General features: G+C 68.4%; 1 protein-coding gene across 10 annotated transcripts in view; it reads left to right on the forward strand.

Annotated features, from left to right (window-relative positions):
* The window catches only part of NOS1AP (nitric oxide synthase 1 adaptor protein), a 58,633-nt gene that overhangs the window by 9,792 nt on the left and 22,671 nt on the right, over positions 1–26,170 (forward strand). For 3 of the 10 annotated variants that reach the window (XR_016350297.1, XM_089780658.1, XM_089780650.1), the window contains exons 2-7: positions 11,163–11,234; positions 19,395–19,505; positions 19,709–19,767; positions 24,485–24,593; positions 25,386–25,578; positions 25,729–25,892. Coding sequence is in view for 9 of the 10 variants with exons in the window: in XM_089780658.1 (XP_089636784.1) it covers positions 11,163–11,234; positions 19,395–19,505; positions 19,709–19,767; positions 24,485–24,593; positions 25,386–25,578; positions 25,729–25,892 (708 nt within the window). In the remaining variant the exon portion in view is untranslated. Of the gene's footprint in view, positions 1–11,162; positions 11,235–16,273; positions 16,293–16,368; positions 16,449–19,394; positions 19,579–19,708; positions 19,768–24,484; positions 24,594–25,385; positions 25,579–25,728; positions 25,893–26,170 lie in introns of those variants that run through there. The other 7 variants (XM_089780651.1, XM_089780652.1, XM_089780656.1 and 4 more) reach the window with 7 other exon arrangements.

The following is a 26,170-nucleotide window of genomic DNA, read 5'->3' on the forward strand; positions in this document are numbered from 1 at the left end:
CGTTGTCAGCGCGCCTGGTGGCCTGGCTGCTGTCCGGTCCAGTGGGGCTGTGGGCCAGGACGGAGCCTTGTGGACAAAGCATTGGGTGCAGAGGCCGGAGTGCCCCGAACCTTCCGGCCAGCACGTCGGTGCCTTCTCTGCCTGTCCACTTCCCTGTCTGCCCTCCCGCAGCTCGGAGCGGCCGCTGCGCCAGGCTCCGGGCAGGGGCTGCGTGTCAGGCTGGGGCTGGCGCTCTGCATGGCACAGGCTGCCGGCAGTAGAGTGGGTGTAGGGGGCTGGGCCCCGGTGTGTGCCACGTGGCAGCTGCTGCCTGGAGGGAGACGTGTGAGGATGCGGCTGGAGCGAGGGAGTAGTCGGCTGCCAGTGAGGGGGGCGCTCATCCAGCCATCTCTGCCCTCTCAGCGCCTGGGCACCTACCTGCCTCCCATGGCCATGGGGCTGCCCTGCTTGTTTGCCTGGCCGGAGGGCGGAGAGGGCTCCAGGAAGGGCTGGGAAAGGCCTGCTGCCACTCGGGCCTTGCTCCCTCCTGCAGCGGGGCTGTGGATTTGCAGGTGATTACTGCGAAAAGCCCAGATGTTGGTGAGCCGTGTGCTGAGCTCTCAGTGCTGTGCACATATGGCTCCCTTAATGCCCTGCAGGCTTTGCAGAGGGCTGGTTCTTTGCTGTCTCGCTCTGCCGGCACTTTGCACACACAGCTTTGTTCCTGCCTCTGTCCTGAGCCGCTCCCCTCCTCCAGCCCACTGCGTCCCAGTTCTTCACAGCTCCCCACGTCACCTGCCCCAGCCCTCTGCATACCCGCCAACAGACCCCATGGAGGTTCTGGGCCACCCGGGAGCTTGTTGAGCCTGTTAAGTGATGGCAATAAGGCACTCCTGGGAGGTGCCCAGGCTCACAAGTATCCAGGAGCAGAGGCCTCCCATCCTGGAATCCAGCTCTAGTTTTGCACCAGCCTATCAACTCACAGGGCCTTGGCCAAACAGGATTATGGATTCGCTTCAGCACGGAGTCACCTAAGGATAGTTGCTTTTATTAATTCACCGCATCACTACTACTGCAGGGTTAATACTGCCAGATGGTTACACAGCGACACACCAATAAGCACAGGCAGAGCAATGCATAGGAGAGTAACAGGCACTTAGAAATGGATACGCCCCTTCAGTCTGCGGGGAGTCCCGTTCCTGTCACCTCGCACTGGGCCGCAGTGGACGTGACTCCAGCTGGGGGAATCCAGGGCACCCTCTGAGGTCTAGGTCCCTGGTGAGACTCACCAGGCATGGGACTCACTACATTAGTTATACTACAGGGCTGTGTCTAGACTGCATCCCTTTTCCGTAAAAGGGATGCAAATTAGACACATCGCAATTGCAAATGAAGCGGGGATTTAAATCCCCCCCACTTCATTTGCATAAACATGGCTGCCGCTTTTTTCCGGCTCGGAGTTTTGCTGGAAAAAAGCGCCAGTCTAGATGGGGATCTTTCGGAAAATAAAGCCTTTGGAATAAGGGGTCTTTCGGAAAAGGCTTTATTTTCCGGAAGATCCGTGTCTAGAGTGGCGCTTTTTTCCGGCAAAGCTCCGAGCCGGAAAAAAGCGGCAGCCATGTTTATGCAAATGAAGCGGGGGGGATTTAAATCCCCGCTTCATTTGCAATTGCGATGTGTCTAATTTGCATCCCTTTTACGGAAAAGGGATGCAGTCTAGACACAGCCCAGTTGTTACCAGGTGAGCGTGCACCAGCTCAGTGCCACTTTCAACATTCCCATGGGGCTGAGAACCGAGGTCGTGTTGTTTACCCCACACTTGGCTCTCAGTTAGCCGTGGGGCTGTGGCTGATGAAGGCCATCTGATAAAGAACACCTGGTGTTTCTGCCTGCGGGGTTCATGGCTGGCCTAGAGGAATCGAACTTTAACCCCTGCAGGCCTACACGGCCCAGCCCTGCTGCCGCGTTCAGGCAATGAAACCTGTGTTCCGCTTATCCCTGTGGCTGGGATGTGGACTTTCCCACGTGACCTGGAGCAGTGGCCCTGTCAGTGGGCGGCAGAGGCAGCTGAGATATTGCTGTGTGGATATTCCAGTTCTGGGAGGCATCGGCAGGGCCTTTGGAGTGGTGCCAAGAGCTTGCTTTCCCACTGCCTGCAGGGTGGCCGCTGCTGGGATCCTGGGTCCGGTTCTGGGACCCACAGTTCAAGAAGGCTGGGATTGGGCCGGCCTTGGGCGGGGGCTGGACTTGATGACCCCGTGAGGTCTGTGCCAGCCCTGGGATTGTGAGATTCTCAGGCTGTGGCTAACGGTGGGAGGGCTCCGAGGAGTGGAAAACGTGCCTGGGAGCGACGTGCAAAGGGCTCTGCCGGGTTAGCGGGAGGAGCCGGTTCGGGGTGACGGCTCAGGCTCAGTCCCTACCTGGGGCCGAGCATTAAGTAAACGGGCTCCGTCTGTGGAAGACGGTCTGACGGGCTGCCAGCCGGGAGCTGTAGCTGGACCGATAGGGCGCCCGTTTTAACGGCGAGGGTCGGTAACCGCTGGCACGGGGGCGGATTCTCCACGCTGACAGCTGCCATCCAGGCACTAGCCCACGGCAGCCGGGCAGCGAGCTCGTCAGCCCTCCGAGAGCTGCTGCTACAGAAGAGTGAACTCTCAGCCAAGCACCAGGAAGAGGTTCTGGGGTTCCCCGTCTGTTGTTCCCCACGCAGTTCAGCGCGGCTCCCAGCGGGGGAGTGGGCGCAGGGGCATGGCTGTTGGGCAGCAGCTGGCAGAGAACACCCGATCCCATTGCACACGTCCCTACGCGTGTGCGTGTCAGCGGCATCCCCTGGGCTTCGAGAAACCGCCCTGGCAAACAAATGTGCATTGACTCCCGCCCGTTCACGTAGCCCCCCAGACGTGGGAGACGCCGCCTCCTTCCGTTATACTGTACCCCTGAAAATGCTGGGACCGGTCTCTTAGGGCTGTGGAGAGAGGTTCTGGCGCCTTTCCACCAGCCGCAGAGTCAAACTGCCTGACCCCTGACCTTTGCTGCCGGTGGGATGAGGCGGGTGGTTCGGTCAGAGCCCGGCGGGCTGGCTGGCAGCGAAAGGAGCAGCTGTTGGCAATGTATTTATAGCCGCGCGTTCAGTGTGTGTTCGCCGCACGCCACAGCGAGCGAGACCGGCTCCATCCAGCCCTGCGGAAAAACCCCAGGTGCTTGCTGCTCGTGCCGCTTCGCAATGCGCGGGCCCCGGGCCCCGGCTCAGGCTGCCTGGGCCCCTGTCCCGAGGCGCCTAGTGGGCGGATTCTAAGGAATGACGGGCCCGCAGTGGAACGGTTTGCTTGCCCAGCGGGACAAGGGCTCCCGCAGTGTACTAGTGGGGCCCGCATCCTGCCTCCTAGCACTGTGCAGAGCGAGTGCGGGACCCGCCTCTTTCAAAAGCACCTTCCCATCCCTGGCACACGCCCGCGGGCAGCCGCACCAGTCCCCCACCCGGCGGCAAGTATGGAACCAAGAATACAGTGAAAACGTGCACCGACCCAGGAATTCCACACGGCTTCCTGCCCGCACGCGGAACCAATAGTAGGAAATACCCCCCCCCCGACTGCCCAGCACGGCGCTAGTGGGCGTGCACCGTACACCTTCTCAGCTGCCCAGCACGGCGCTAGTGGGCGTGCACCTTACACCCCCGACTGCCCAGCACGGCGCTAGTGTGCGTGCACCGTACACCTTCTCAGCTGCCCAGCACGGCGCTAGTGTGCGTGCACCGTACCCCCCCCTCCCCGACTGCCCAGCATGGCGCTAGTGTGCGTGCACCGTACCCCCCCCTCCCCGACTGCCCAGCATGGCGCTAGTGTGCGTGCACCGTACCCCCCCCTCCCCGACTGCCCAGCACGGCGCTAGTGGGCGTGCACCGTACCCCCCCGACTGCACAGCACAGCACAGGGCTAGTGTGCGTGCACCGTACCCCCCCGACTGCCCAGCACGGCGCTAGTGGGCGTGCACCGTACCCCCCCCCGACTGCCCAGCACGGCGCTAGTGGGCGTGCACCGTACCCCCCCCCGACTGCCCAGCACGGTGCTAGTGGGCGTGCACCGTACCCCCCCCGACTGCACAGCACAGCACAGGGCTAGTGTGCGTGCACCGTACCCCCCCCCGACTGCCCAGCACGGCGCTAGTGGGCGTGCACCGTACCCCCCCCCCGACTGCACAGCACAGCACAGGGCTAGTGTGCGTGCACCGTACCCCCCCCCAACTGCACAGCACAGGGCTAGTGTGCGTGCACCGTACCCCCCCCCAACTGCACAGCACAGGGCTAGTGTGCGTGCACCGTACCCCCCCGACTGCCCAGCACGGTGCTAGTGGGTGTGCACCGTACACCTTCTCAGCTGCCCAGCACGGCGCTAGTGGGCGTGCACCATACACCCCCGACTGCCCAGCATGGCGCTAGTGTGCGTGCACCGTACCCCCCCCCCGACTGCCCAGCACGGCGCTAGTGGGCGTGCACCGTACCCCCCCGACTGCACAGCACAGCACAGGGCTAGTGTGCGTGCACCGTACCCCCCCCCCAACTGCACAGCACAGGGCTAGTGTGCGTGCACCGTACCCCCCCCCCCCGACTGCCCAGCACGGTGCTAGTGGGTGTGCACCGTACACCTTCTCAGCTGCCCAGCACGGCGCTAGTGGGCGTGCACCATACACCCCCGACTGCCCAGCATGGCGCTAGTGTGCGTGCACCGTACCCCCCCCCCCCCCCGACTGCCCAGCACGGCGCTAGTGGGCGTGCACCGTACCCCCCCGACTGCACAGCACAGCACAGGGCTAGTGTGCGTGCACCGTACCCCCCCCCCCAACTGCACAGCACAGGGCTAGTGTGCGTGCACCGTACCCCCCCCCCCGACTGCCCAGCACGGCGCTAGTGGGCGTGCACCGTACCCCCCCCGACTGCACAGCACAGCACAGGGCTAGTGTGCGTGCACCGTACCCCCCCGACTGCACAGCACAGGGCTAGTGTGCGTGCACCGTACCCCCCCGACTGCACAGCACAGGGCTAGTGTGCGTGCACCGTACCCCCCCCCCGACTGCACAGCACAGGGCTAGTGTGCGTGCACTGTACCCCCCCCCCCCCGACTGCACAGCACAGGGCTAGTGTGCGTGCACCGTACCCCCCCCCGACTGCACAGCACAGGGCTAGTGTGCGTGCACTGTACCCCCCCCCCCCCCGACTGCACAGCACAGGGCTAGTGTGCGTGCACCGTACCCCCCCGACTGCACAGCACAGGGCTAGTGTGCGTGCACCCCCCCCCCCCCGACTGCACAGCACAGGGCTAGTGTGCGTGCACCGTACCCCCCCGACTGCCCAGCACGGTGCTAGTGTGCGTGCACCGTACCCCCTCCCCCCGACTGCACAGCACAGGGCTAGTGTGCGTGCACCGTACCCCCCCGACTGCCCAGCACGGCGCTAGTGGGCGTGCACCGTACCCCCCCCCCGACTGCACAGCACAGGGCTAGTGTGCGTGCACCGTACCCCCCCCGACTGCACAGCACAGGGCTAATGTGCGTGCACCGTACCCCCCCCCCCCCCCCGACTGCACAGCACAGCGCTAGTGGGACTGTCTGGAGCGAGAGGAAAGCTCCCGGCAGGGGTCACTCGTGCCTGCCCCTTGCCTAGAGCCCAGCCCGTCTAGCCCCGGGGATCCAACATCCGCGCTCGGTTTTGCAGCTGCGGATACAAGTTGTGTGTCTCCCAGGGCTCTGCCCGGCCCTCCCCAGCCAGGAGGGAGAGGAAGGGGCAGGCTGGGTTTCCCTCCCGCTCCCTGAGGGGAGGGGACCAGCAAGCAGCGTCCTGGCCCCAGTCTTGGGGACGCCGGGGGAGGAGTGCATTCCGGGCTGGAGCAGTCCCAGAGCGGGGGGGGGGGGGAGTGTGCCCCCAGCCTGGCTGCCTTGGGGGGCCGGGACAAGCGCCTGTCGCGCGTTTCTGAGGGGGCCCGAAGGGACAGGCCAGTGCCTCTAGGAGGGCCAAGGAGCAGAGGGCTCCCCCGAAAGGGCTCGGGCACGCGGGTGGGTCTGCCGAAAACTTGGACTTTTCTTTGTCCAACCCAGTTCTTGGATTTCAGGGTTTGGTTTGTGATGAAAGGTCTCTGCTTCCTGTGAGCCTGTCCCCCCCGCCCGCAGAGCCCCAGAGCACAGCGCCGTGGTGGGACCTGGGCCGGCCGAGCAGAGCCCCAGAGCCCCAGAGCACAGCGCCGTGGTGGGACCTGGGCCGGCCGAGCAGAGCCCCAGAGCCCCAGAGCACAGCGCCGTGGTGGGACCTGGGCCGGCCGAGCAGCGTTCGCCACGCGTGCTCCCGACACGGCCGCCGTGACTGCCACAGGCTCCGTCCTGAACGGCGTTGGAAGGGGGTGCACCTTGGCAATGGGGGCTGGCGTGCCGGCTGACACCGGGCCTGGACGGTCGGGGGTGCTTGCTGGGGGAAGGGCCTTTTTAATTAACAAAATCTAAAGTGAGCCAGGGCTCCTGAGCGCTGCAGTGCTGCTGCAAACAGATTCAGAGCTGGGGGAGCGCGGGGCCGCGCCGGTCAGTTGGGAACCAGCCATTGCTCCAGATTTTATGCCCTGTTGTCTTATCGCTTAATTTAAGCATTATGATTCATACCCCAGGAAACAGTGTGCCATGTCATAGGCACCGGCACCTAATCCCGGGAAAGCCAGGGTGCTAACAAGGGGGAGGGGAGGAAAGGGGGCCGTGCGGGCGGGGGAGGGGAGGAAAGGGGGCCCTGCGGGCGGGGGAGGGGAGGAAAGGGGGCCGTGCGGGCGGGGGAGGGGAGGGGGGGCCCTGCGGGCGGGGGAGGGGAGGAAAGGGGGCCCTGCGGGCGGGGGAGGGGAGGAAAGGGGGCAGTGTGGGCGGGGGGGAGGGGAGGAGGCGGGGGAGGGGGCCGGGCGGGCGGGGGAGGGGAGGAAAGGGGGCCGGGCGGGCGGGGGAGGGGAGGAAGGGGGGGCCGGGCGGGCGGGGGAGGGGAGGAAAGGGGGCCGGGCGGGCGGGGGGGGGAGGGGGCCGGGGGCCGGGCGGGCGGGGGAGGGGAGGGAAGGGGGCCGTGCAGGCGGGGGAGGGGAGGAAGGGGGCAAAAGGGGGCCGTGCAGATCCGCTGAATGGGAAGCGAGCTGTGCGTTCCCCGGGTTCCTTTGTTCACTCTCGCCTGCGGTCAGCCGGCTGCAGGTAACCCCGTCCCAGTGCCGTGGGGGTCCCTGGCCGGGTGTCGCGGGGGGAGCTCTCAGCAAAGGGCCAGGCCAGCTTTCGACTGGGGTGCAAACACGTCCTGATCTCCAGGCTCGGGAGCGCCCGGGCACGTCCCTGAAGTGCGGAGGAGCCTCGTTCAGCGTCCCAGCCAGGCTGCAGCCCCGGGGGTTGCCTTGTGCTCTTGTCCAGTCCCCTTGGCCCAGAGCTGCTGTGGATGTTGCTGTGCTGTCAGCAGGTGACGCGCTGCCCCCCAGGGATGGCTGCATTTCGCTGCGACTAAGCGACAGGTTGAGGCAGGGCGTAGGGCCCTGCGGGGGAGGGTTGCTCCAGCAATGCGCTGTCAGCTCCTTACCCTTCCGGGGGGGTATTTATGGACGCACCGTGCTCCCCCTGGATTCTAGGGTTACCCAGCAGCCAGGCACCCGCCCGGTGGCCCAGCTGTGTCACAAGCAGTCTGCCTGGCTCCCTTCCCCAGCCTGGGCAGGAGCAGCCCCCAAGCAGGGCAGGGCTCCCGGGTGCTTCCTGGAAAGGGGCCCATCAGAGCCCTGCGGGGGCACGTCGGGCTCTGTCCCAGGGCAAGCGCACAGAGGCCCGGGCAGCTGCTGGCGGAAACGGGCAAGTCCCTGATGTGCCCCAACCCCCAGCAAAGGCTGAGCCCTCCCGGGGTGAGGGGCAGGCGGGTCTGTGCTCCCTGGGGAGTGTGGCTGCCCTGCTCAGCCTAGGGGGGCGAGCCCCCGGGCAGGGGTGAATCTGGCTGCCTGCGGGCGCTGGGGGCTTCCCACGCAGGGCCATGGGGCTGCCCCAGCCAGCCTGGGCGAGGGCAGCATTCCCATGCCCCAGGGGCTGTCTGGCACTGTGCCCTGCGGGGAGTGGATGGCCCAGCTCATCTCTGCCCGCCAGGCCAGCTGCTTCCAGAGCTTTGCGCTGCAGAGCCAGACCTGAGGGAAGTGCTGGGGACTTGGCGATGCAAGGGGCGGGCTCCCTGTGCGCTGCCAGGCTCCCTCCCGGCCAGCACTTCTGCGCTGGAGTCCGCCTTCCAGAGTTCCAGCCCCGGGAAGCAGCTGGGGCTTTTCCGTGACGTTTTTCATGGGGAAAATCCTGGTTTCCAGCCTCACTAGCACAGGAAGCGAGTTGGCCATTGGGCCGTGGCAGAAGGAAGCCGCTGGGTAGGTAGCGGAGGAGCTGGAGCCTGCGCTGGTGCAGGGGTGAAACGTGCAAAGTCCCAGGTGTGAAGAAGCTGAGGAGGGCTCGTGTTTCCTTGCACACTGCCTGGCTGGAAGCACCTCTGCCCCGTCCTTCCTTCTCTGATCAACGTCAGCTTCCAGCTGCCACGGCACCTTTGGACTCCACGTTCCTCCTGGCCTTCCCGGGGAGCTGGTGCTGTTCTGAGCAAGCGGCTCTCGCCCGCATGTAGCTGTGGGCATCGCTTCCCACTGGCGCCGGCTTCACGGTGACTGTCCTGGGCTCTCGGCCGGGTGGGGGTCAGGCGACCGAGGGAGAGGGTCTAGACTTGTGGTGTGACTGCTCAGGAGTATCCCGCCTGGTGTTCCTCAACAAACGGAAACGCGAGGAATGTTTAGAACAGCCACGCTGGGTCAGAACCATGTGTCCTGTCTTCTGATACAGCCAATGCCCGGGGCCCTTGAGGGGATGAACAGAACAGGTGAACATCAGGTGATCCTGTCACCCATTCCCTCCCTCTGACAGAGGCTAGGGACACCCTCCCTGCCCAGCCTGGCTAACAGCCACTGATGAACCTGTCCTCTGAACTTATCTAGCTCTTTTTTGAACCCTGTTTTAGTCTTGGCCTTCACAACATCCTCTGGCAAGGAGTTCCACAGGTTGACTGCATTATGTGACAAAATGCTTCCTTTGGCTTGTTTCTAAGTCTGTGCCTATTTCATTTGGTGACCCCTAGTTCTGGCATTATGAGACCCTAACTCGTCCTTATTTCCTTTCTCCACACCACTCATGATTTTAGAGACCTCTATCATATCCCTGTAGTTGTCTCTCTTCCAGCCTGACAAGTCCCTGTCTTCTTAACCTCTCCTCAATGGAATCTGTTCCACATCTCTAATCATTTGTGGCCGTTTTCTGTACCTTTTCCAATTCCAATAGATCTTTGTGAGATGGAGTGGCCAGATCTGCACACAATATTTAAGGTGTGGGCATATCATGAATTTCTGTATCCACAATGACCCCAAGATCTCGCGAACAGCCGATTGGGATCCTGCTATGTTCTGTGCAGAGTTGGGATTCTGACGTGCCTTGCGTTGCACTTATCAGCATTGAATTTCGTCTGGCGCTGTGTTGCCCGGGCGCCCAGTGTTGTGAGATCCATCTGTAACACTTCACCGCCAGCGCTCTACCTAGAAAAATACTCTCAGGATTGTCCCCAGATTTTGCCCCCCTCGCTGTGCACCCCCTTTTCCAGATCGCTTATGAATCTGAGGAGTAGAACTGGCCTCAGCACAGACTGCTGGGGGTCCCCACTAATGAACTCTCCATTCTGAGAGCTGGCCATCCCTTCCTATGCTGTCTTCCAGCCAGTCGCTGAGCCGTGAGCCAGCCTTCTCTCTGACCCCGGGACCGCTGGCTTGCTTAAGAGCTTTCGGTGAGGGACCTTTCGGAAGGCGTTCTCGGAATCGAAGTATCTGGATCCGCAGGGTCCCCCTTGTCCACGTGCTTGTTGGCCCCTCAAAGAACTCTAGCGGAGTGGGGAGGCCGGGTAGCCCTTGATGTCGACTCTTCCCCAGCAAATTACGTTCATCTCTGTGTCTGCCAGTGCTGCTCTTGGTTATAGCTTCAGCCATTACATTGCAGCAGGGAGAGTTAGGTTGGCTCTCAGGAAGAACTTCCTGTCGGGTGGTTAAACACTGGACTAAATTGCCCAGGGAGGCTGTGGAGTCCCGGTCTCGAGAGCTATTGAAGAGCAGGCTGGACACACGCCCGTCAGGGATGGTCTAGGCGGTGCTGGGTCCCGCCAGGAGGGCAGGTGTCTGGCCTCGCGAGGGCCCTTCCAGTTCTACGATTCCATCTTTCTGTGGTCTCCTGGGCCTGAAGTCGGGCTTGCCGGCCTGGGATTGCTGGGCTCACCTCTGGAGCCTTTACGGAAAGGTCGTCACGTTAGCCGTGCTCCCGTCGGCTGGGGCAGAAGCTGGTTTCAAAGCAGTTAGAAGTTCGGCCGTTTCCATCTGCGTTCCTTCAGGACCTGGCGGAGGTTTGGCCGAACCGCGCTGGCTCAGTACAGAGTGACGTTCGCTCCGCCGGGCTGGCCGACCGCGCGCCCCAGCCCACACGTCCACCTCACAGTCCTCGTCTCGGGGACCTGGAGGTGGTGATGGAACATCCCAGCGGGGTGTTGTGGTACCCGACGCGCAGGCCTTGGGGGCGGCTGACCGCTGAGCTGTGTGCAGCGCTGAGACCGGCACTGGGCGCGGGGGCCAGTTCTGGCATCCTGCTGGAAGGAGCTCAGCAAAGAGCTGCAGACGTGGCGGGGGGCTGCCTGGGAGGGAGAGCCAGGCCAGGGCCGTTTTAAGGGGTGACTTGGGCATCTCCGACAAGCGCCTTTGTGGGGAAGCGATGTCGGAGCAAAGGGGCAAGAGCCTGACAGGAGCCAGTGGCTGGACGCTGAGGGTTGGCACATTGAGTCAGAATCAGAAACTCACTTTTTTTAGCAGCCAGGGAAATGAGGGGCGAAGGAACCATCTGCAGACAGGCTCTGCAGGCCAGTCCATGGGGCGAGGGCTGTAGCGACTCCGCCTAGGGAGACTGGGAGGAGATTCTGCAATGGGAGAGGTAGGGCCGGGGGGTGAAGCCAAAGGTCCAGACGGGACTCGTGACGTAGACCGGCCCTAAGGAGCAGTGGTTCTCGTCGGCAGGGGGCGGCTGGCGGAAAGTCCCTGCGCTCTGTGCAGTTCCATAGGCGTGGGAGCTATGCTAATCCCCCCCTTTTTCCCCAGTACGTTGGAAGCCTGGATGTGCCGCGGCCAAACAGCAGGGTGGAGATTGTGACTGCGATGCGGAGAATCCGGGTAAGTGTCGCAAGGGGCCTGCGCTGGAGGGCGCGGCTGCTGGCTTGGGCCGGTCCCAAACGCCGCTGCTGCACCGGGGGCCAGCCTGCCCTTCCGTCTCTTCAATCCCCCACTTGCTGGGGGTGCAGCTGTCGAGCCACAGTTTCATGGTGGCGATAAACCCGGGCTCGCAGGTAAACCGCCTCGGTCGATTCTGGCTGAGCTTCGGGGGCTGAATTCAAGCGCAACTTCCTCTCTGGTCTGGCTGTGACGGAGGGAAAGGAGCCCGGATGCGTATGGACGCCTGAGGGGAGGGGGGATTTTTGGAGGACTAAACCAAAACGGAATCAACTTCACCCCTCCTTGAACAAAATGAATGGCAGCCCGAGGGAAGGCGCTGACGACACCAGGGGTTTCCTGTGCAAGGGGTGGAGTCAGAATGAGGGGGGCTCTGGTCCGGGAGTAAGTCGATATCACCGGTGCCGCTTTCGCTGCTCCAGACAGCACCCAGCCGGCGATCACTGGGCGCCTGGGAATCAAACCCGGATCTCGGGCTCTGTCGGGGGTGTGTGTGTGTGTGTGTGTGTGTGTGCGCGCGCGCGAGCACGTTCCACACAGCCATTTCCCCATGTGGTCAGTCGGCTTCCCCTGCCCTTTGTGTGTCTTACACACACTTGCTCTGTGTGTGTGTGTGAGGCTGGCGGCGGGGTGGGGTGTAACTCCCAGGCGTGTCTTTCGAAAGCCGCCAGCAGGTTTCCTTTGGGGCTGAGGGTGACGGATCAGATGTGGAGCGAGAGGCTGTTTGCCCGCGAGGCCTTCCCGGATTGTGGGGCTGGGCAGGGCAGGGCAGATAGTCCATGGTTCAGGTAACATGCTGAGAGCTGAGAAAATTCAGCCAATTACCACCCTTCCTCTAGAGACAATTTGCATGCAGCGTGAGGAGACTGGGCATGGACAGACGTTCTCACTGGCGACTGATGGCCCGCCCCCCCACTGGCATGGGCACCAGTGCCAGGAAGGCTGCCCTGGCGTTGCTGCCTCCGCTCCCCTGCGGGGGATGCTGTCCGGGATTTGGACAGAGCATGGGGGGCACCCTGAGACAGCAGAGACGGGCTCCCTCTCCCTCCAGCGAGCACGGCGCTCACTACGGCACCTGCTGATTGTCACCAGTGCACGCGTCAGCTGTGCATGGCTCTGACGCAGCCCAGCTGTCGCCCCGCTGGCCTGGCTGGTGGGCTCCACGCTGCGGCGGGGCCGGGCGACGTGCCCATAAAAGGCTGCCCTTGGCTGTTTCCACTGCGGACGGGCAGAGTGACTGGTGCCCAGTGGGAGGGGTTTGGAAAAATGAGGAAGGAGACAGGGCGGCTGCTGGGGGGTGTAAACGCTTCAGCTCCCTCGCACGGTCCTTGCGAGGCTTTTCCACCCTCCCCCCGCAGAGACCCTCTGCTCCAGAGTTCTGTTCTCGCGCCCGCGGTGCCGCCAGTGCCACAGCGGAGCCAGCTCTGCCGGCCGGGCAGGGTCCGAGCCCCCGCCAGAGTCCTGCTCTCACAGTCCAAGCTTGTACCCGTGGGCAGCTGGGGGGCGGCTTGTGTGCCCAGAGGCTAGCTGGCAGAGTGGAGTCTCCCAGGCGCTTCCCCCCCAGGAACCCCATTGCCTGAAGGGTGGCCTGGCCACCCGCCTGCGCTGGGCATGGGCTGGCCGGGGGAGGGCGGCTGGAGGGCCGGCCGGGAGGGGGGGGGGCGGCTCGCTGGAACCTGGGAGCAGCCTAGGACTGTCAAAGCTGCCTTGGGTGGGTGCCCAGTTTCCACGCGCTGGCGTCTGGTCCCCGCGCAGCTTGGGAACGCACTGGCCACGCGCAGGCAGGTCGGTGCTCCCGAGCCCCTGGAGTGCGCGGGGCTGAGCGCTGGGCCCAGTTACCGCGTGGCCGTGCTCCCGGCCAGCCCTTGGGGACGTGGCGTGCTGGTCCCTGCTGGGAGCTGCCGGGGGTGGGTGGAGGGGAGTGCCAGGGTGGGGTGTTCCCTGGGCCGGGCTCCCAGCAGCGCCTGCTCGTTCAGCCCCCGCTTGCCCCCTTGGCTTCGCACGGCCGGCTGCAGCCCCAGCCTGGCAGTGAGAGGCGGCTGGGCTGGCTCCGGCGCCCGCCCAGAGAGCCGGCCCCTCCCACCGGCAGAGCACATGCCTCCCCTCCCCTGGCCCCAGCCCAGCCGCAGTTCTGGCCGGGCAGGGCAGGAAGCGTGCTGTGTCGAGCGCGCCGCGGGACCTTTCACCCTCACCTGCGTCAGCAGCTGCCTGGCCCCGACACTTCCCGGATTCTCTGGCTCCTGCCTGGCCCCCCCGCACGCACGTTGCCTCAAGGGACAGTACAGTGCCCGCTACGTCCGAGGGGGGTTCCTGGCCCGAGGGCCCTTCTGGCCTGCCCTCCCCCGCCGTTCCCAGCCTGGGGTCCCTGGCTTTGTGGGGCACTTCAGCCTTGGCCCATGGCCCGTTCTGCTAGCTCAGCTGGCTGTAGCCTGCCATTGTAACTGGGGACAATGTTTGTGAGAGGAGAAGGGCAGCTGAGAGCTGCTGGGACCATCTGGTACTGCACAGCCAGGCCCTGTGTTAGGTGACAGTGCCCCAGGCAATGTTCCCTGTCATCTTTTCCATCCTTGCGTGGAATAAGTTTTGTTCTGTGCACCAAGGCATGTGCGACTGTGCACCACCAGGAGAAACACAAAGCTAGCTGACAGAGCTGTTCCTGTGTGGCAGACGAGGGCTGGTCCAGGCAGGTGTGAAGCAGGGTAACTGGGCGCAGCTGTTCGTGTGATGCGGGTATGCCGGTCTGTCGGTGCCACGGGGGAACCATTCCACCAGTGTCACTGTGCCTGTGAGCGGGGCGATGCGGCCCAGGGAGGGAAGATGTGGCGTGCGGGGCTGCATCCCCTTGCCCGCCAGGCCGGCTGTCTGCCGCAGCCCGCAGAGCCGTTTCGCACCCCCAGACGGGGGGTTGGGCCTCGCCTCCGGACGCCAGGCCCAAGGCACCTGGGACTGCGCACCAAGACGACCCCCTTAGATGTGGGTGGGTTCCCGAAGAGCCTGTGAAACGTGACGCCGACAGGAGCGAGTTAGGCAGAATGTGTCTCGCCCCCGCTGAACCGCCGGGGCGGGGCTGGGCTGAGGGACGCTCGGCGAAGGGGGCTCGTTCCTTGTCGCGCTCTGTTGCTCCACCTGTGTGGCGGCCGCGCCGGTCTCCCCTAACGCAGCAGTGGCATGCCACGGTGGGGAGTGGGGACCATGCGCTAGCCCGGCTGCCTCCCTGCCTCGGCCTGCAGAGCCGTGGGAAGCTCTGAGCTGGGACAGGTTTCCCAGGCCGCTGGGCAGTCACCGGCTCCTGCCTGCACCTTGTGGGGCGCTCTGGGTGGGTGGAGGAGCCGGGCTCGGTGGGACGGCTGCCGTGGGGAGGTGGCCCGGGAAAGGGCAGTGCCATGGGCGCCAGCGCCGAGAGCTGCAGGGCTGGGGCCGGGCGTGGTGGAGCCAGGCCGGGTTAAAAGCGAATTGGCCTTCGGGCCGGGGGAGAGCGAGTGAGTGAATCCGTGAACGTGAGCGGGGCCGTTTGGCGGCGAGGACGCGCCCGCCGGGGCTGAGAGGTGGCGCAAAGGAGCCGGGGGCCTGTCGAAGGGGGTTGACAGGCCGCGCCTCAGGAGCTGCGTGGCGCCGACCTGCCTGGCAGAACCCGGCCGGCTGGTCTCCGTCCTCGGGCAGCGGCAGGCTCCCCGCCGGCTCAGGGACGGGCGCTGTACTGGACATCGGTGCTCGCAGGCCCGCGCCCGGCAGGTGAGCACCGAAGGACGGAGCTGGTCGCGGGGGAGATGGAGCCAGGTGCAGGAGAGGGGCTCCGTCCTGGCGGCAGGCCTGGCGGAGCGGCTGCTGCTTGCCTGTGTCAGCCCCCGCCTGGCCTGGTCCCAGGGCGACGGGTCGCAGCTCTCAGCTGCTGGCTCTGGAGGGCCCAGGGCAGTGGGGAGCAGAGCCTAGAGCTGAGTGTCACTGGCTCCAGGCCTGGCCGAGGGCCTGCGGTAGAGTCTGTTCCCAGGCGCTCCATGCCCTCTGCCAGAGGGAGCGTCCAGATCCGTGGGAGCTGCCCTGAGGGGCTGGGGAGGTGCCATCCCTTGGAGGTTTCTCACTGCAGCCTCCAGTCTGCTGCGAAGAGCAAGGGGGGATTTCCTTCTGCAGCTGAGTGCCCCTGCTCCCCACGTGCAGCGTTCGCCCCTTTCCTCCCGCATGGGGCTCTGGCGGGCCTGTGTCTGTCTGACGGGGCCCAGCCTTGCCGGCCGCAGGCAAGGGGCTTGCTCCTGCCCCTGCCACGCTGCCGATCTCCGCGGGGCTGAGCTGTCTGCGCCCGACATTGTCTCTGCTCCCGTTCAGTGTCCCCCAAAGTCCCAGAGGCACTGGCCGGCCGGCCCTCCTGCCGATCCCGCGGGGCTGAGCTGTCTGCGCCCGACATTGACTCTGCTCCCGTTCAGTGTCCCCCAAAGTCCCAGAGGCACTGGCCGGCCGGCCCTCCTGCAGATCCCGCGGGGCTGAGCTGTCTGCGCCCGACATTGTCTCTGCTCCCGTTCAGTGTCCCCCAAAGTCCCAGAGGCACTGGCCGGCCGGCCCTCCTGCAGATCCCGCGGGGCGCCGGCCTGCCCTGGTGTCCCGTGGCGGGGCGCCTGCCCTGAGCCGCAGAGATGCACCATCCCCCGAGTGCGCTCGTAGGGCCGGCTTTCAGAAGAGCCCCCGGAGCGGTTAACGGCCTCTGTGCTGTTGCCTTTTGCTGACGGTCCCATCGCTGAGCGCTCCCGCTGCGCCTCCCACCGCAGCTGCTCGTTCTTGGAACCTGGGCTCCAGCGGGGGAGGGCAGTTGGCCGTACAGATCGCGTGTGTCTGCAGAGCCGCCCCATCGCCCCTGCATCTCCAGTGCCTTGGGTCGGGGTCAATGGCTGCTCCGCCTCCTGGCGGCTGGGAAGTAGCTACATGGACTGGGGCTCTCGCTGACAAACGGTGGCGTTTCCTGGTCCGGGCTCTGGGGAGCGGCAGTGCCACGTGGCCACGTAGCGGTTCCCGGTGAGCAGTCGTGTGTGGTGTGTCTCGTTTGGTACCGTTCGGGCAGCAGAGAGCGATGCCTCCCAGCCAGGGCTTTGTGGAATTCTCTGAGGGTGGTGCGGGAGCCGCGTGGGACGTGCTGTCCTGGAATGGTGGTTGTGTAAAGACGCTTGCACGGTAAGAGGAGCAATCGCTGGGCTGCAGCAGGTCCGGATTATTTCTTTGTGTTTATTTTACTGAATTTTGCAGCCATCAGTCTGCAGGTGTCACCCAGGTCTTGTGTAGATCGCCCCGGCATTTCTGATGTCACGTCGCTGGCGATACAAGCTGGAGACTTTGCCAGAGCCGTGGCTGTCCCCCACTAGAGAGAGGGCAGTGCAGCAGGGCCTGTGGCGTGTGCTTGTGCGTTGCTGAATCAGGGCCCCTCACAGCCACGTTAACACAGGGAATGGCTTGCGTGACAGGAACTCGACGGGGTCCTCCCCAGGCTAGGAGCCCAGCACTGGCAGGTCTCTGTCAAATCCGTCTGTGGCGGACCCGGGCTTCTTGGAATCATTAAACCTGCGACCAGGCTGCCCGGGCCTGCAGTTCGCTGTGCCCTGCATTTATGGCCGATAAGACTGGGGATGCTCAGGCGTGTCTGGCTAATTGACCCCTGGGGAGCTGGTGCCACGTAACGCAAGGGGTTTCTGCTCGCACTGCCGTTCGTAACCCGCTACGACGTACCCCGGCCTCTGGAACAGGCCACCATCTGCCCTGCTTTCCGTCTCCGTGGCTCTGGAGCCAGGCTGCCTTCCTGGCAGGGCTAGTGCAAAAGCCAGTGTCCCCGGACAGCATGGGCGCCCCGGAGCCGACCAGTGGCCCAGCCTGTGGTCTGCAGACCCCTGGTGGCCTGCGGCGGAACTGCAGGGTCGGCGGAAAGGGTAGCCTAGAAGTGGAAATACACCTACGGGGGCCGGCAGGTCCCACGGCTCGGGAAGGCCACAGGCACGGCTCTACGTCTGGGGGGACGGTAGAATTGAACATGCTGGGGAAGGTTGGGAGCCTCTGGTTTCGATGCCACCAAAGCCCCGGAGGAGCCGTCGTGCGTGGGAAATCCAGGCTTTGCCCTGCACCTCTGTGTGTCCTGGGCTCCAGCTGCGGTTTCTTTGGTGCGGTTTGTCGGGTGGAGAGCGAGGGAGCCCCGGGTCCCGGGCAGAGGGCTAGCCTCGCTCTGTCCTTTCCCAGGCCAGGAGGCTGGGAATCACCTTTCTCAAGTCGCATCCTCCGGCCGAGTCGCCCGTTCCACTGGGTCTGTCTGCACCTCTCGCTGGCGGCTCTGGCTAGCCCCCCGAGAGGTTCCCCGTTACGCAGGCCAGCTCCTTTGCTTCTGCAGCCTGTCGTGTTCATAGCGGGCGGTTTGCTAGCACCGGCCCAGCTTCCCCCAAAGGAGGGGTCGGAGCTCGCGGGGCCTGAGCTGGCCGTGGCAGATTTCTAGGGTGTGCGGGCGAGCGTGTGCCAGGAGAGGGAGATGGCCCCTCCTGCGCTGGAGTGCAGGGGACTGAGCCGAGAACGTTTTCCCACTCTCCGTAAATTCAGGACTCTAAAGTAGGTGCTGCGGCACGCTGGCCCCTGCGCCCTGGTGCCTTGTGCCCCCACTGCAGGCTTTCCCATGCCGTTCAGACCTGCCCCCAGCTGTTCCTCCCCCACGGAAGGGCGCCCCGGGACACGCCCTGCTGGCGCCGGGGTGCAGCGGCGCTGCGCTCCCACTTGCCACTCGCACACTTGCCCTGTCGAGCTGCGCCCCTCCTCGCTTTCTACCCGCAGGCCCCGCTGCTCATGGACGCTCGGCGGCTGGCTCGGAGGTGAACCCGTCGCTCACGAGGCCGCCCAGCGTCCCCTGGGATTTAGTCAAGTAACGAGGGGTGTAAACCCCCCTAAACTAGCTGGCAGGTTAACCGCCCCCTGCTGGGCGCCTGCCACGCCCCAGCTGCACCCTCCAGTGGGAGAGCCTCCGCTGGGTTGCCACCAGCCACGCCCCCTTGGTGGCTCTGAGTTAGCGCCAGGGGGTTCTCCTGCTGTGCCACATCTCCCTAGAGATCCCTCTGCGCATCCCCAGGCCCGCAGATCCAGCTCCACCCCACTGGCCACCCTGCTGCCCCACTGGCCACGCGGCCCTGTGACCTGGTTCTCGTGGCCTCTGGCCTGGTCAGCGTAGCCAATCTGCGCATCTGCCTGGTGTGTATCCAGGCGGGTCAGAGCTCCGTGGCGAGGAGCCGCAGGATGATGGCCACGGATGAGTGCCACGTAATCAGGGTGATGAGTATCCTGGGGAGATGAGTAAGGCAGGGCTGAAAGGCCAGGCTGCAGGCTGGGGCCTGTGAGATGGCAGCTCCGCCATGCCAGGCCGTAGGCATCAGCGACCTGCAGCGGCCCTGCGGCCATGGAGTCATAAGGCTGCTGCGATTGCTCCACACTGCGCCGTGCTGAGACCACGAGAGCCCGGGCTGCAGCCCCTCACGATGCCCCGCGGGGGACGGGAAGTGCGTGGCTGCTGCTGAGAATGAGGCGCCGATGTTCCTGGGGTGTGGAAATCAAGGCTTCCCCGAGTGGGTCCATGTGGGAGATCCACGGGGAAACCCCACTGGTGCGTCTGGCTGCAGCTGGCCCCTGGCGGAGGACGAGGCTGCGCAGAGAAGGCCGGGCCTGTGAGCGCGGCCGCCCCGGGCCCGTGTCCCTCGCGCCGCCGCGCCCGGGTGATGGTCGCTCTCTGGAGCTTGGGGCTGTAGTGACGGGAGCCCAGCCCCTACGGTGTCACTGGCTGCAGTAGCCGCTGGTCGCGGCCGTCCGGGGGGCTGACGGGGAGCAAGTGCTGCAGGCCAGCCGGTGACCCTGCGGGGCAGGGCCCGACCCTGGGTTTGCTGCATCTTTCTCCGAGGCTGTGCGCTAAAACGGGCAAGGAACCCCCATCTCCCCGAAAGGAGTCACGGCGCGTCCGGCGCCGGACACTGGCCTGGCGGCTGCCCCGGGCGCTCCAGTGCCTGGGTATCCGTGGGTCTCGGCCGCGAGAAGCCCCCTTGCCCTCCGCCCAGGCGGGTGCGGTGCCGGCGGCGCGGGGGTCACTGGCCTTGCTCTTGCCCCCAGTACGAGTTCAAAGCCAAGAGTGTGAAGAAGAAGAAGGTGAGCCTGCTGGTGTCGGTGGACGGGGTGAAGGTGCTGCTGAAGAAGAAGGCGAGTGGCTCTGCCCGTGTAGCCGTGAGTCCTGTCCCAGCCCTCCTGGGCCTGGCCGGGCCGTGGGGCTGATGGCTTGTCTCCGCCCCGGCCCCGGGTTTGTGCCCTTCCTCCTGCCGCCCTCCCTTTGCCCAGGCGCCTAACCCCACGCAGCCCTGGGCGGGGCTCCCAGCTGCGCCTGGCCGGCTCCGCGTCCGGGGCCTCGCTGACAGCTGCCTCTGTTGCAGAAAAGAGACTGGGCCTGGGACGAGAGCAACATGCTGCTCATGCAGGATCCCATCTACAGGTAAGAGCCCCTGGAGGTGGCTCTGGCTCCCCCCCCGACGCTGCCCAGCCGCTGCCCTGGGTGGGCCCCCCCCGACGCTGCCCAGCCGCTGCCCTGGGTGGGCCCCCCCCGACGCTGCCCAGCCGCTGCCCTGAGTGGGCCCCCCCCGACGCTGCCCAGCCGCTGCCCTGGGTGGGCCCCCCCCGACGCTGCCCAGCCGCTGCCCTGGGTGGGCCCCCCCCGACGCTGCCCAGCCGCTGCCCTGGGTGGGCCCCCCCGACACTGCCCAGCCGCTGCCCTGGGTGGGCCCCCCCCGACGCTGCCCAGCCGCTGCCCTGGGTGGGCCCCCCCCGACGCTGCCCAGCCGCTGCCCTGGGTGGGGCCCCCCCCCGACGCTGCCCAGCCGCTGCCCTGGGTGGGCCCCCCCCCGACACTGCCCAGCCGCTGCCCTGGGTGGGCCCCCCCGACACTGCCCAGCCGCTGCCCTGGGTGGGGCCCCCCCGACGCTGCCCAGCCGCTGCCCTGGGTGGGCCCCCCCCCCCGACGCTGCCCAGCCGCTGCCCTGGGTGGGCCCCCCCCGACGCTGCCCAGCCGCTGCCCTGGGTGGGCCCCCCCCCCCGACGCTGCCCAGCCGCTGCCCTGGGTGGGCCCCCCCGACACTGCCCAGCCGCTGCCCTGGGTGGGCCCCCCCGACACTGCCCAGCCGCTGCCCTGGGTGGGCCCCCCCGACGCTGCCCAGCCGCTGCCCTGGGTGGGCCCCCCCGACACTGCCCAGCCGCTGCCCTGGGTGGGCCCCCCCCGACGCTGCCCAGCCGCTGCCCTGGGTGGGCCCCCCCGACGCTGCCCAGCCGCTGCCCTGGGTGGGCCCCCCCGACGCTGCCCAGCCGCTGCCCTGGGTGGGCCCCCCCCGACGCTGCCCAGCCGCTGCCCTGGGTGGGGCCCCCCCCCGACGCTGCCCAGCCGCTGCCCTGGGTGGGCCCCCCCCCGACACTGCCCAGCCGCTGCCCTGGGTGGGCCCCCCCGACACTGCCCAGCCACTGCCCTGGGTGGGCCCCCCCGACACTGCCCTGGGTGGGCCCCCCCGACACTGCCCTGGGTGCCCCCCCCAACGCTGCCCAGCCACTGCCCTGGGTGAGCCCCCCCCCGACGCTGCCCAGCCGCTGCCCTGGGTGGGCTCCCCCGACGCTGCCCAGCCGCTGCCCTGGGTGGGGCCCCCCCCGACGCTGCCCAGCCGCTGCCCTGGGTGGCCCCCCCCCCGACGCTGCCCAGCCGCTGCCCTGGGTGGGCCCCCCCCCCCGACGCTGCCCAGCCGCTGCCCTGGGTGGGCCCCCCCCCCCGACGCTGCCCAGCCGCTGCCCTGGGTGGGCCCCCCCCCCCGACGCTGCCCAGCCGCTGCCCTGGGTGGGCTCCCCCGACGCTGCCCAGCCGCTGCCCTGGGTGGGGCCCCCCCCGACGCTGCCCAGCCGCTGCCCTGGGTGGGCCCCCCCCCCCCGACGCTGCCCAGCCGCTGCCCTGGGTGGGCCCCCCCCCGACACTGCCCAGCCGCTGCCCTGGGTGGGCCCCCCCCCGACACTGCCCAGCCGCTGCCCTGGGTGGGCCCCCCCCCCCGACGCTGCCCAGCCGCTGCCCTGGGTGGGCCCCCCCCCCCGACGCTGCCCAGCCGCTGCCCTGGGTGGGCTCCCCCGACGCTGCCCAGCCGCTGCCCTGGGTGGGGCCCCCCCCGACGCTGCCCAGCCGCTGCCCTGGGTGGGCCCCCCCCCCCGACGCTGCCCAGCCGCTGCCCTGGGTGGGCCCCCCCGACACTGCCCAGCCACTGCCCTGGGTGGGCCCCCCCGACACTGCCCTGGGTGGGCCCCCCCCGACGCTGCCCAGCCGCTGCCCTGGGTGGGCCCCCCCCCCGACGCTGCCCAGCCGCTGCCCTGGGTGGGCCCCCCCGACACTGCCCAGCCGCTGCCCTGGGTGGGCCCCCCCGACACTGCCCAGCCGCTGCCCTGGGTGGGCCCCCCCGACACTGCCCAGCCGCTGCCCTGGGTGGGCCCCCCCCGACGCTGCCCAGCCGCTGCCCTGGGTGGGCCCCCCCGACGCTGCCCAGCCGCTGCCCTGGGTGGGCCCCCCCGACACTGCCCAGCCGCTGCCCTGGGTGGGCCCCCCCCGACGCTGCCCAGCCGCTGCCCTGGGTGGGCCCCCCCGACGCTGCCCAGCCGCTGCCCTGGGTGGGCCCCCCCGACGCTGCCCAGCCGCTGCCCTGGGTGGGCCCCCCCCGACGCTGCCCAGCCGCTGCCCTGGGTGGGGCCCCCCCCCGACGCTGCCCAGCCGCTGCCCTGGGTGGGCCCCCCCCCGACACTGCCCAGCCGCTGCCCTGGGTGGGCCCCCCCGACACTGCCCAGCCACTGCCCTGGGTGGGCCCCCCCGACACTGCCCTGGGTGGGCCCCCCCGACACTGCCCTGGGTGCCCCCCCCAACGCTGCCCAGCCACTGCCCTGGGTGAGCCCCCCCCCGACGCTGCCCAGCCGCTGCCCTGGGTGGGCTCCCCCGACGCTGCCCAGCCGCTGCCCTGGGTGGGGCCCCCCCCGACGCTGCCCAGCCGCTGCCCTGGGTGGGCCCCCCCCCCGACGCTGCCCAGCCGCTGCCCTGGGTGGGCCCCCCCCCCCGACGCTGCCCAGCCGCTGCCCTGGGTGGGCCCCCCCCCCCGACGCTGCCCAGCCGCTGCCCTGGGTGGGCTCCCCCGACGCTGCCCAGCCGCTGCCCTGGGTGGGGCCCCCCCCGACGCTGCCCAGCCGCTGCCCTGGGTGGGCCCCCCCCCCCGACGCTGCCCAGCCGCTGCCCTGGGTGGGCCCCCCCCCGACACTGCCCAGCCGCTGCCCTGGGTGGGCCCCCCCCCGACACTGCCCAGCCGCTGCCCTGGGTGGGCCCCCCCGACGCTGCCCAGCCGCTGCCCTGGGTGGGCCCCCCCCCGACGCTGCCCAGCCGCTGCCCTGGGTGGGCCCCCCCCCGACGCTGCCCAGCCGCTGCCCTGGGTGGGCCCCCCCCCGACGCTGCCCAGCCGCTGCCCTGGGTGGCTCCCCCCCCCCGACGCTGCCCAGCCGCTGCCCTGGGTGGGGCCCCCCCCGACGCTGCCCAGCCGCTGCCCTGGGTGGGCCCCCCCCCCGACGCTGCCCAGCCGCTGCCCTGGGTGGGCCCCCCCCCCCGACGCTGCCCAGCCGCTGCCCTGGGTGGGCCCCCCCCCGACACTGCCCAGCCGCTGCCCTGGGTGGGCCCCCCCCCGACACTGCCCAGCCGCTGCCCTGGGTGGGCCCCCCCGACGCTGCCCAGCCGCTGCCCTGGGTGGGCCCCCCCCCGACGCTGCCCAGCCGCTGCCCTGGGTGGGCCCCCCCCGACGCTGCCCAGCCGCTGCCCTGGGTGGGCCCCCCCCCGACGCTGCCCAGCCGCTGCCCTGGGTGGGCCCCCCCGACGCTGCCCAGCCGCTGCCCTGGGTGGGGCCCCCCCCGACGCTGCCCAGCCGCTGCCCTGGGTGGGGCCCCCCCCGACGCTGCCCAGCCGCTGCCCTGGGTGGGGCCCCCCCCGACGCTGCCCAGACGCTGCCCAGCCGCTGCCCTGGGTGGGCCCCCCCCCGACGCTGCCCAGCCGCTGCCCTGGGTGGGCCCCCCCCCCCGACGCTGCCCAGCCGCTGCCCTGGGTGGGGCCCCCCCCGACGCTGCCCAGCCGCTGCCCTGGGTGGGGCCCCCCCCGACGCTGCCCAGCCGCTGCCCTGGGTGGGCCCCCCCGACGCTGCCCAGCCGCTGCCCTGGGTGGGGCCCCCCCCGACGCTGCCCAGACGCTGGCCTGGGTGGGCCCCCCCCCGACGCTGCCCAGACGCTGCCCTGGGTGGGCCCCCCCCTGACGCTGCCCAGACGCTGCCCAGCCGCTGCCCTGGGTGGGCCCCCCCCCGACGCTGCCCAGCCGCTGCCCTGGGTGGGCCCCCCCCCCGACGCTGCCCAGCCGCTGCCCTGGGTGGGCCCCCCCCCCCGACGCTGCCCAGCCGCTGCCCTGGGTGGGCCCCCCCCCGACGCTGCCCAGCCGCTGCCCTGGGTGGGCCCCCCCCCCGACGCTGCCCAGCCGCTGCCCTGGGTGCCCCCCCCCCGCCGCTGCCCAACCGCTGCCCTGGGGTTGCAGGCTCTCACATGCTGCTGCCCGTCGAGTCCCGGAGAGCACTTCTGTGGTGCAGGCTCTGGAATTTTGGACCCCTCCCCCCCACACACATTGGCCCCCAGACGGGCAGCTGGATCGGCGCTGGTCCGAGAGTCGCCGACGCCTGCAGGAGCCGGCGGGAGGGAGAACCGTTCTCGAGCAGGGGTTAGAGCTGCCACTGGGGGCAGGGAGTGGAGCAGCCTTGCACCTGCTGGGCATGGAGACCTGCGCTCCCAGCAGCTGTGGCGGAGCCAGGCAGGTCTGTGTGCTCTGGCTGCCATAGCCGGCCCCTGGCCAGCCCCTGCGGGCACCTCGCTGCCGGCCTTGGCTTGCGGTGGGCAGAGCAGCCGGCTGCTCCTCTGGCCTCCTCCCCGACACCTCAGGCACTGCTGGCCAGGTGGGGGCACTGGCAGGGTCTGTGGGGCCCAGTCCCCGTGGGTCACTGATGGGACGAGCTGCCGGCTGGGTGATGTGTGGCCCCGGCCAGCGCTGGTGGGGGCGGTGGGGTGGGCGGGAAGCTGGGCAGGCCCCCGGCCCGCTGAGACCCCGTCCCTCCCCTCTCTCCTGGCAGGATATTCTACGTGTCCCACGACTCCCAGGACCTGAAGATCTTCAGCTACATCGCCAGGGACAGCTCCAGCGACGTCTTCCGGTGCAACGTCTTCAAGTCCAAGAAGAAGGTACCGGCCACAGGGCTGTGGGGTGCCTGGGAGGGGGCAGGACGGGCGGCTCCAGCATGCCCTGCCCATGGGGAGGTCCTGGGAACGGCGCCTCTTGAAGACCCCAGAGCTTCCAATTCTCCCTCCAGCGCCCCCAGAGTGCCTGGCCTTGGGACTGGCGAGGGGCAGGACACACTGCCCAGAGCCCCCGGGGCTGGCCCAGCCTCCCGCAGCCACCACATGCTGGGCACGGCCCATGGGGCCTCTTTGCGCCATCCCCCACGGCTCAGCCCCGCGCGCGCCGCAAGCCCCCGGGCAGGGCAGGGTGCCGATGCTGGGGGGGGCGGGGGGCAGCAGGCCAGGGCCGTGCTCTGGGAAGCTGCCAGCTGGTTTGTATGTGCAGGAGCCAGACCCCTTAGGGCAGGGCCCTTGGCCCGCGCTGGGCTAAGGCCTGGTGCCAGTGGAGACGCGCTCGGAGCGGGGCCGGAGGCCAGAAACTCCAGTGCCTGGCTGCTGCCTGGCAACCCCCCGCACAGCTCAGGGCCATGGCCCTGCCGCAGTTGGGTCAGGCCCCTTCCCCAGCGCTCCTGTGGCCGGGAGCAGGCGCCTCCCCCTGGCCTCAGGCTACTGCACTGGGGCAGCCCCCGCGTGGGCCAGTTCCGGGCTGCGCAGGCTGCATCGGGCCCACGGCACGGCAGGCCACAGGCAGGCTGGACGCACGTGGCAGACGTGGGGTTCCCTGCCCTGTTCTCTGCCTGGGGCTGGAGGGACCTTTGCTCCGACCCAGCCTGGCCGTTCTGTTCCCGTGCGCAGGGTGAAAGCTCTCCCTTCGTGGCTGGGCCCCGGGCCCCCGCAGTCGATCCCACAGCCCCTGTCTCCCCCCAGAGCCAGGCCATGCGCATCGTGCGCACCGTGGGCCAGGCCTTCGAGGTCTGCCACAAGCTGAGCCTGCAGCAGGACGCGGCTGAGCGGGAGGATGGCGACAGCGAGGACACGGGCGTGCCAGGTACGGGCGGGGGCTCCTCCGGGGGGCCGTGGTCCCGGCGAGCTGCAGGCGTTCGGGGCCCCCACGCAATGGGCCGGGCTGGGGGGCTCTGGGGGCGTTCCCCAGCCAGCAGCCGTGCTGGGCTGCAGCGTCGCCCTTCTCCCCTGCCAGCCTGCTCCCTGCCCAGAGCTGAGGCGGCGGCTGCCCCCGCGGAGGAGACGGACCTCGACGCCGTGGAGATCCCCGCGCCAGGCGGCCGCAGCCCGGACTTCAGCCGCGGGGTGACGGATCTCGACGCCGTGGGGAAGGACTCCGGACGCTGCCTGGACACAGAGGTGCGCCGGGACGGGGAGGCGGCTAGGATGGCAGGGCCGGGGGGGCGGTGGGGCGAGGATGGTGGGGCCGGAGGGGGGAGCGGGGCTGGGAGGGGGCGGTGGGGATGGTAGGGGTGGGGGAGGGGAGGGCAGTGATGGGGGGGTGGTAGGGGCGGGGTGGCTGGGCCTGAGCTCCCTGCAGTGGGGCGGATGAGCGTTCGCCCCCGTGGGCCTGCTACGTGTGAGTGTCGCAATTCACCATTAAGCCACCTTGGGCACGGCAGGTCTCGCCGGCAGCC

This window comes from Pelodiscus sinensis, chromosome 9 (genome assembly GCF_052426305.1).
Source record: "Pelodiscus sinensis isolate ZL-2025 chromosome 9, ASM5242630v1, whole genome shotgun sequence".
In the NCBI taxonomy this organism is placed as follows: Eukaryota; Metazoa; Chordata; order Testudines; family Trionychidae; genus Pelodiscus; species Pelodiscus sinensis.